Source organism: Rattus norvegicus, chromosome 1, assembly GCF_036323735.1.
Source record: "Rattus norvegicus strain BN/NHsdMcwi chromosome 1, GRCr8, whole genome shotgun sequence".
NCBI lineage: Eukaryota > Metazoa > Chordata > Mammalia > Rodentia > Muridae > Rattus > Rattus norvegicus.
In genome coordinates, this window is record NC_086019.1 from 123635439 (window position 1) to 123646614 (window position 11176).

At 33.6% G+C, this 11176-nt stretch overlaps 1 protein-coding gene across 1 annotated transcript in view; it reads right to left on the reverse strand.

Moving 5' to 3' along the window:
- LOC120099830 (uncharacterized) overlaps positions 1-9145 on the reverse strand; it is a 78052-nt gene extending 68907 nt beyond the window's left edge. The window contains exon 1 of the mRNA XM_063280956.1: positions 8490-9145. Coding sequence (XP_063137026.1) covers positions 8490-8528 — 39 coding nt within the window. The 5' untranslated portion in view covers positions 8529-9145. The remainder of the gene's footprint in view (positions 1-8489) is intronic.
- Positions 9146-11176: the final 2031 nt, after the last annotated feature.

An 11176-nucleotide genomic window follows, 5' to 3' on the forward strand; every position in this document is an offset into this window, starting at 1 on the left:
CAACAGAATATAAGAGATAGAAGAGAGAATCTCAGATATAGAAGATGTCTTAGACACAACTGTCAAAGATAATTCAAAATATAAAGTACTTCTAACTCAAAGCAACCAGGAAATCCAGGACCCAAAGAAGAGACCAAATCTAAGAATAATGTGAATTGAGGAGAGTTAAAGTCCCCAGCCCAAAGGACAAAAAATTACCATCAACAAAATCATAGAATAAAACTTTCTCAAGCAAAAGTAAATGATGTCCGTAAATGTATAAGAAACTATTAGAACACCAAGGAGACTGAACTAGAGAAGAAAATTCTCTTGCCACATAATAATCAAAACACTAAATGCACAGAACAAAAATGAAAGAATATTAAAACTGAACGGAAAAAAAGGCCAAATAACATTTAAAGTTATGCTTATCAGAATTACAACAGCCTTCTCAACAGAGACAATAAAAGCCAGAAGAGCCTGAACATATATCTTTCAGGCCCTAAGAGAAGACAAATACCATCCCATGCCACTGTACCTACCATGTCAAACTCTCAACATACATAGAGAAACTAAAATATTCCAGGTCAAATCCAATTCAAAGAAAATCTATCTACAAATGCAGCCCTAGAGAAAATTCTAGAATGAAAACTCAAACACAAGGAGGGCACCTACAACAACAACAACAACTACAACAACAACAACAACAACAACAAAAAACAAGACATTAATTATCTCATGACAAAGCCAAAAGGAGAAAATCACATGGCAATTCTGTCCCTTACAGTAACAGACACATTAGGAACTAACCATAATCAGTCATTAGTATCTCTTAATATCAACAGACTCGATCCTTCTTTAAAAATACACAACCTACCGTGCTGTATACAGAAAAAATATCCAGCATTTTGCTGCAGACATGAAATTCAATTCAAACAAATATAGAAACTACATCAGAGAAAAAGGCTGAAAATAAATCTTCTAAACAAATGGTAACAAGAAACAAGGTGGAATTATCATCCTAATAGCCAATAAAATAAACATTAAACCAACGTTATCAAATGAGGTGTGGGAAGGACACTTCATAAACATGAAAGGAAAAATACACCAAGAGAAAATCTCAATTCTGAATATCTATGCCCAAAATGCAAGGGCAACAACATTCAGAAAAGAAACCTTACTAAAACTTAATACACACATTGAACCCCACATAATAATAATGGTCAATATCAACACCCCACTTTCCCTAATGGACAGGTCTTTAAAGCTGAGGCTAAAGAGTGGCCAACTGAAAATAATATGAACCATATGGATTTAACAGATATCAACAAAAAATGTCACCCTTAAAGAAAACAAAAAAATATTTCTCATCATCTCATGTACCTTCTCAAAAACTGATCAAAAAACGAGCCTTAATACATAAAAATATTTGAAATAATGTTATGTATACTATAGGATCACCATGGACTAACAACACCAGCACCAACACCAACAAAAGTGACAGAAATGCCTCATTCCCATAGAAACTTAACAACTCTCTACTCAATAATTACTAGATGAAGGAAGAAATAAAGGCAGAAATTAAAGATTCCTGGAATACACTTAACATAACAACAGAAACTGAAGAAATTAAAAAAATAATTAGATTGTACAACAAAAGATTATACTCAACAAGAATGTAAAAATCTAGATGAAAGAGTGAATTTGTCGATAGATACCACATGCCAAATTTAAATTAAGTGCAGTTAAACGATCCTCATATTCCTATATTACATAAGTAAATAAAATAATAATTTAAAAAATCCCAACCCCTGCCCCAAAAAAGTCACAATTACTCTGAAACCTAAGCTTCACAAGAATTCAATAAAAAAAGAGTACTTCACACCAATTTCACTTATAAATATCAATGCAAAAATATTAAATAAAATTCTCACAAACCAAATCTAAGGACACATAGAAAATATTATTCATATTGTTCAAGAAGGCTTCATCCCATGAATGCAACATTGGTAGAATATATAAAAATCCATTTACATAATATACTATATATACAAACTCAAAAAATCACATGATCATCACATGGGATTTCTAAAATCATTTGGCATGATACAACACCACTTCATGTTAAAAGTATTGGAGAATCAGTAATTCAAGGCCCATTCCTCAACATAACAATAGCAACATACAGCAAAACCAATAGCCAATAACAAGATAAATGGAAAGATTCTTGAAGCAATCTTGCTAAAACTATGGACAAGACAAGGACACCACTATAACTATATTTGTTCAATATAGTACTAGAAATTTTAGGTAGGGTAATAAGACAACAAAAAGAGATCAAGGGAATAAAAAATTGAAAAAAGAAAATTTTAAGATATGAATATTTGAAAATAATATGATATTATACTTAAGCAAAAACTCTACCAGAGAACATCCACAGCTGACAAACAACTTCAGCAAAGTAACTGGATATTAAATTAACTCAAAAAAAAGATCATAGCTTTCTGTTACACAAATAATAAATAGGCTGAGAAAGAAAATAGGGAAACAACACCCTTCACAATAATAATCATGAATAACATAAAATATCTTGGGGAAACTCTAATCAAACAAGTGAAATATCAGTATGACCAGAACTTCTAGTCTCTCAAGAATAAAACTGAAAGCTTCCTAAAATTAAGATGTTTCCCATGCTGACAGGCTGGTAGGATTAACTTATCAAAAGGGACCATCCTACCAAAAGCAATCTAAATATTCTATGCAATCCCCATCAAATTTCCAACTCAAATCTTCACAGACACATAAAGAGCAATTCTCAATTTCATATGGAAAAACAAGCAAGCAAACAGAAAAACAGGATAGTGAAGTCATTTCTTAAAAATAAAAGGACTTCTGGGGGACTCATCATCCCTGACCTCAAGTGGTACTACATAGCAATAGTGACAAAAGCTTCATGTTATTGGTACAGAGACAGACAGATCAATCAATGGAATAGAAATGAAAATTCAGAAATAAACCCACACACTTAAAGAAACTTGATCTTTGATAAAAAGCCAAAAATATGCACCAGGAAAAAAGAACACATCTTCAATAAATGGTGGTGGTCTAAATGGCGGTCTTTCTATAAAATACTTAAAATATATCCATGTTTGTCACCTTGCACAATGTTCAATTCCAAGTGGATCAAGGACTTCAACATAAAATCAGAAGCACTAAATTTAGTAAAAGAGAAAGTGAGAAAGTGACTTGAACTCATTGCTATGATGGAGGTGGAGTGGTTCCTAAACAGAATGTCACTGTGTCAGATTCAAATATCAAGACTTGATAAAGGGGAATTAATGAAGCTGGAAAGCTTCTATAGGCAAAGGACATAGTCAGCAGGACAAATCATTAACGTACAGATTCAGAAAATAATCTTCACTAATCCCCTATCTAAATAAGGGCTAATGTCTAAAATATAAAAAAGAAATTATAAAGCTAACAACAAGAAAAAATAACCCAATAAAAATGGGCTTTAAATATAAACAGAGAATTCACAGCAGAGGAATGTGGAATGGCTGAGAAGCATTTAAAGAAATGTTTAAAATGCTTACTGGTCAGGAAAATGCAAACAAAAATGACCCTCAGATTCCACTTTACACCAATCAAAATGCCTAAGATCAAAAACTCAGATGCCAGCACAGTTTGGTGAGGGTGTAGAGAAAGAACTGTGTTCCCGGTGGGACTGCAAAATGGTACAACCACTCTGGAAATCAGTCTGGTGGTTCTTCAGAAAATTGGTAATAGATCTAGCTGAAGACCCAGCTATAACAATCGTAGGAATATGCACAAAAGAGGCCCTGCCACAGGGGCAAGTGTTCCATTTTGTTTATAGTCACCTTACTTGTGATAGCTAGAAGTTGGAAACAACCAAGGTGTCTCACAAGAGAAGAATGGATACAAAAAAAAAATCTGGTTCGTTTACACAATGGAATACTAGTCAGCTATTAATAATGAGGACTTTCTGAGTTTTGCAAGCAAATGAATGAAACGAAAAAATATCTTAAATGAGGTAACTCAGACCCAATTGGACATGCATGGTTTGTAGTCACTAAGTTGAAATTAAGCAAAAAGTACAGAATACTCAAGATACAACCCACAGATTCAAGAAGGTTAGCAAGCAGAAAGGCCCAAGCAAGCATGCCTTTATCCCGTGGAAAGGGGGCAGAATACAGAGGGAGGGAGAGAGATGTGTACAGGTGACAGAGAGGAGAAAAGGGGAACATTATCAGGGAATTCCTGGGTAGGAACTGGATTAAAGCCTTGAGAGCTAGCAGAAAAAAAATGGAAGCAGGCCACCTTGAGAAGGTAGGATTTATTGGGGCACCCTCTAGAATGTACCAGAGACCTAGGAGTGGAGATACTCTCAGGATTCAAAGCAAGAGACCTTAGATGAGTGCTGCAAGGGGCAGGGAAATATCTCCCACTCTTATGAACTGGATCCAGTTTCCCAACAGCTAGAGGTGGAAGGGAGTCCTGGGGAGAAGCATCACCACCATACCCTCATTACCCCATGGAAGAAAAGTGGTGTTGTCTGCTCTCTCACACTAGTACATTTTGGGAAGCTTAACCAAATTTAATGGAATATAGGAAGCATCCCAAGGCAAGAATACATGAAAAAATTCTGACCCATTTACTTAAGCAGGCCATTAAAAGGAAGTAGTACCTCTGATAAGGCTTGGGCATCTTTCTAGCCATAGTGGGATTGTAGCTGGCTTGGTATCCTATAAGGAATTTAGAAACATTACCAGATCTTTGCAATTCATGAAGCACATTAGGTTTCAAGTAAGATGATGGGGTAAATAGGGAGAAAAAATGACTTTATTTAGAGAAGTAAAAGTCAGTAAATATAGATTAACAGAACAGGGTAATATCATAATATCACCTCTCTACCTAAAAATACCTATAATAAATAAACGTTATGGTTAAGATAATGACATATTCTTCAAATAAAAGTTACATATCTGATCTGAAAATGATTCTTAAAAGGCCAATAGATCATTTAACAAGTAAATGCAGAAAATCCTAACAATCTAAACACAGTGTGAAAGATAGAAAATATTTTTATAAAATATCTCCTGAAAATCAGAGAAAGGACTGGAAGAGCTTGAAGGGGCTCGAGACACCATATGTACAACAATGCCAAGCAACCAGAGCTTCCAGGGACTAAGCCACTACCCAAAGACTATACATGGGCTGACCCTGGACTCTGACCTCATAGGTAGCAATGAATATCCTAGTAAGAGCACCAGTGGAAGGGGAAGCCCTGGGTCCTGCTAAGACTGAACCCCCAGTGAACTAGACTGTTGGGGGGAGGGCGGCAATGGGGGGAGCATGGGGAGGGGAACATCCATAAAGAAGAGGAGGGGGAGGGATTAGGGGGATGTTTGCCCGGAAACTGGGAAGGAGAATGAAAATAAAAATGTAAATGAGAAATACTCAAGTTAATAAATAAAAAAAATATCACCTGTATCTAAATCTCAGGTGTCAGTATGGAAGAGGGACAAGAAAGTTGGTAAAATCTAGGATATGAGACCATTTGATATAAGATTATGCCTTCTAGGAATTCCAATAATTACATCAATAATACTGATATCAAAATATTTCAAGCACTTAGATAATGCTAACAAGAGGAGATAAAATTTTCCACAAAGAAAAACAACAAATTTGTTATCCAACACAAAATGATCAGCCTTAAAATATACATACATAATATTATCCAAACAAAAGTGCTTGGAATTGTGTCTATAAGAATTAACATGTATGTACCTGCAGAGACATGAATGTATGAAAACAAGCAATATATTTGAAAGTAGGTAGGAATATTACATTGGTGGGGAGGGGAGAAAATAGATTAGGGGTAAATAAATTGTATTTTAAGCTCAAGAATGAAAAAAAATTAAAAGTTCATTTCCACCAAGTAGAAGTGGAAGAATGACTAAATTTTTATACAATGATTTAATATTGAAATTTAGCAAGTTTCCCCTTAGGTAACTTTATTGGAAAAACTTACAGAGTATTTTGATTGATTATTTTCTGGGCTGTGTGTGCTCAAGAAAGGCTGCTCAGAAAAATCATTACCTAGTAAGGATGATGACTCTCCTGTAAATCACATGACACAGCCCTCCTCCCGTACTCTTCATGTCCTGTACTTTCCAGCCTTATTGAGTAAGTGCAGATGTTACCACAATAAATAATCCAAGCATGTGGATACTAGAGTGAGAATTTTCTTTTGCCTTTACTTGTCATTTCGTTAGTGGATTTAAACAAAGCATAAGCCTCGCTATGATATCTATTTACCGGGTTGCCCAGATGATTGCTCCAAAAGGCTGTTGTTTGGCTTAAAATATAGGACTAGACAACACCTGGATTCATTCCTCTATGTCTTCCTTCATTTCCAGTCCCACCTTTTCACAAGAGTTTCTGAGCTTTAGATAGTGTTACATAAATGATTCATAATTTTCTTATTGCAGTGGTTTCCTGAAACCTGAAGCACTTTTGTGATAACACTGTCTTTGAAAAAGCCTTATTGAAAAATCTGTTGGATTATCTTTTTTTGTGAGTACAAAGCAAATGATAAAAATTAAGAAAATGAAAACTGAAATAAAGAGATATGGAATATAGTAATAACTTATGATAGTAAAAACAAATGGAGGGGATTATTTTAAATGGTATTACACTTAACCAATGAATACCAGACGTTTCTTCAATGGAGCCTATGACTCCTTTTTTTCACTAGTATTAGTGACCCATGAAAAACCAAACCAAACCAAACCAAAACAAAATACCTATTTATTTTTGCCTCCACCAGAATGAATTTTTAATCCAATAGATGTTTTGGGTCTATATAAATCCCTTTTATTGATCTTATTGACAGAAACACATTGGCAGTTCTTACCATGAAACATGCAAGATTCACAAGTGAATAGAATTTCAGTTTTTCGTGCCTATCATCCTTAGTGGTACCTACAGCAGATATGTGAACTACAGAAGGAGGGGATATTTTTACTACCACTATATTTATAAATCTAAGCTCCACACCCAAAACAATCAGCATTCTGAGAAAGAGAATTTTCCTTTTCATCCAGTCCTGGAATGTAACTGAGAAATTGGGTAACAGAATTTTCTTAGAATTCTTCCTCCAAGAAATCAGAGGTAAAAACTACTATAAAATGCATTTCTATCACTGCAATTTATAATTTAAAACATTAGGACCTCAACAATTATACTTCTTTTATAAGTGTTTACTTTTTACAATAACAGGCAAAGGCTATCGTAATCTTTCAAGTCCCCTCGTTAGGCATACCTTGTGCAATGCACAATAAAGCTTCCAAGAATTTTACTCAAAACCTCTGTTTTGCACCCATTTTTAACTAATATCTTGTGATACATTATTCGGATACACATTCATTTCTTTTAAATAAGGCCCAGAATATGATAAATCCTCAAAATTAACATTATGTTAGGAACATAGATTCAAAACGAATACAAATAATGGACAGAACAAAAAGTCAAGTGTCTGACCTAAAACCCTACAGTTAACAATGTACTTACTAAGAGAATAGAGATGAGAAACTTGGTAAAGACTTTGCTATGAACATTTTCTTTTGTAAAAATAATGTTAATAAGTTCAAAAGTAATGATCCAGAAAGACTGAATATAAGCCACATACGACCCAGCATGATTGATTCAACTTATAAGCATCAATTGATTTCCACATATCAACATTTTGATAAAATTAAATTATATTGAATCCCCGAGATTATGCACAGAAACAGAAATTGAATTTTATGAAATTATCACAGAACACAATAGCTATAGGATAAATTGGAAAATGATTTGTGATACTAAACAGAAATTGTGACAAAGCAATATATCTAAGTATGTGATGGTTGGAAACCCTAGTAAGTTGTGATTCAAGTTAGAAAGCAAAAAAGAAATTTTGAATGTTAATCTTTTTCATTGGACTATATATATATGCAAATTCATTTCTTTGAATGTCTTTACAATTTGAACTATGTTTGTTCCCAACAATATCAATGAAACCTGATATTAGAATTTGTATTGAAATGTAATGTACAACAAATGGGACCTTTGTTGGTAGCAAGATGATAACAAAGGAGAATTGCAGTGTTTGGGTTTTAGTACTCTCAAAGAGAAGTGTCAAACCTGGTAAATTGGTTTCATAAAATGTTAAAGAAAGTCTCAAGGTATCAAGTGAAAACTGCTGTCCTGACAACAAATTTCTTTACAGATCTGATGCCCCCAAAAGTGCAACAGGTCTCCTGTCTCTGTCAGATACACAAGAATGACATAATACAATATCCTTGCAGAAGAAGCAGAACTCCACGGCTGAATCCTGAATGATAGATCTTAAAATTGATGCAATGACTAGAAACAATAACAAATACCTTACAGTGCAAACAGGAGCAGTTTCATTCAGAGCAGGAATGTCAAAAATCATAAGTTACCTGACGATGCTGATTTTTTCTTCTCATTTTCATCGGCATGTTTCCGGAGCACTCTTCCTTTTCCAAGAAGCAGCTTATCCTCAATCTAGAGCAAGAGCCTGGTAAAAGCCGAGAGGAAGAAATCAACAGGAGAATTAGTGGAGGAAAATTTATGTGAATAGATTTCTTTAGCTGTGGTTGACTCAGACAGGCTGAGTATATATAGGAAAATAGAGAATAGGATTGGGACCAATCAGGAGAAAGATCTCAAAAATGATAAAGCAGGCAAAGCCTGTTGTTACCATGGAGATTTTTCCATCAAAGCCCCTCCATCTCCTCTCCCTCCTCCCTGCCAATTGCTTCAGTTATAAAAAAATAAATTAGGAGAAAGAACAAAATATTATGTAGTTATTCTTTTGTTCCTGGCTCTAATTAAAAACAGTGAATTTTGTCCAGTAATGCCTGTGCCTTTGAGCCTCTGCATGTATAATGGTACATATAATAGACTCTATTTGTTTCTAGGGATTTCTGCTTCTAATCATGGGATATCAAACGCACTACAGTGCTGAGCCTGTAATTTTCCTGTGCCAATATCCTGGAGAGCTATGTCACATTTAATTCATGTCTCAAAAATGAAATTATGTGTACATTACATATTTTATAACACTAATAATAACATGTTTATAACACTAATTTTAGAAATGGCATGAATTTTAAAGAGATCAAATAAGATATGTAGGAATGAAAGAATAAAAAAAATATTTGAAAAATTTTCACACTTATTCATATATTTATGCACATTATAATTTATAAACAATGTACTTGAATTATGTAAAGGCATAGTTGTGTTCAGTTTCCTAAAGCTCCTCACGACATAATATGTCATATCTTAAATTATAACAGTGAAAAAGAAATATTAAATGGAGTTTAATTTAGAAAAGAAATATCCAAAATCTAGGTGTTCTATAATCATTATTTTGTGTGTGGATACATATGTGTGTGTGTTTGTGTGTGTGTGTGTGTGTGTGTGTGTTTGCTTGTTTATGTGAGAGAAGCACGTTGCATATGGATATGGTCTCTATTTGACAATTTATATAATTGTTTTTAAGATTGAAAACATTTAATTTAATATTCATCAGTTATAAAATCTGTTAAGAATACAACCATTTCATATATTATGGTTACTCATGATATCTATAACTAATGATCCATGATCACATAATTTGATTTCTGTTTAATTAACACTTAGCCAATTTAGCATTGTTGATATGTGCTCAGATGTAGAGAGAGCTACAGGAGCATGAGAACCCTCTAATGATAATCTTCCACGAACAATTTAACTTTCCCTCTGCAACCAGTTCATCAAATGCCAGCAATTACTGCAAGTTTAGTCCATCCCAACTCTGATGCTTTGTGGTAAAGTTATTCTCAATTTTTTAACTTTAGATTTTGCATACTTGACTGAAATTTTAAAACACTGATATGACTTTGTTTATTCTGTTCCCTTATGAGCAGCACATATATAACTGAAGATATGACTCACCTAAGACACTCCTATGTACTTCATATCAGAAGTGAACCAACCTCTGACAAAGTAAACTCCAGCATTGACTGTACTTTCCAAGTAATCCCCAATTTTTTTTGAGAAGCAGTAAATTGTATTAACTTGTTCAAATGTATACCATGCTTTTCATTTGGGATTGCACATGTGTTTGTTAATGTTAATGCGTGAAAATTTATTATAGTTTGAAGTAATATATTCTCCCAAATAATAAAGATAGAATACAATATTTCAATTATTACTAAAAGAATAGCCCATTTAAGAGTAAAAATTATTTTACTCCCTTCTACATTGTTGCTCAACTTACTGTGTTCCTTATGGTGCAGGTGCTTTCCAACACTACCCTCTTAATGACATGTCCTCGTTTTCTTCCATTCCTTCAGCTTCTGTTTTACATCTCTTTTTTGTTTGTTTCTTTGTTTGTTTTGTTTTGTGTTGCATTAGTCTCATGGTGCTCACACCTTAAATTTCACTATGTGCCTGATGTGAAATGCAGACTATATAACAGAAATTATGAGAAATTATGTCCAATACAGAAACCTAGACTATTTCACATGTCAACTAATGTTACTGATTGTTAAGAAAAAGTGAAATTGGATAATTCTCTGACAGAGTATAGTTTCTAACTGTCCTTATATCCACACACAATTTTAACTTTCATCTTCAGCAAAAGTATTAATTTTATAACTCCAAGAGACAAATTACTCCAAAGGTAAACTACATAGGATTTATAGTGGTCTGTCTAACCCTGACTAACAAGTCAAAGTTCACCATTATTCCAAAACTTACAGAATGTGGGCAGAAAGATGATAATATCCAGAAGAATAGAACAATGGTTACCTGCAAACTGTCTTTTGTATAACATACATAGTTTGTACACATAAAATCACAAAACCATATTTACCTAAAAAGGATTAACAAAATGTTACCATAATTCATATATTAATATGTATTTGAACAAAAACCCATGAACATATAAATTCAGTATAGTTCTTGAGATACATATGAAAATATGAGATCAGGATATAAACTCCTAAAATAAAGAGCACTCCAGTTTGTTATCTAAAACAAAGTGGTCATCTCTAAAAGCACATGTTCACACAATTCACACTTTATACTGGTAACAGTTAACTTATGTCTCAAAAAT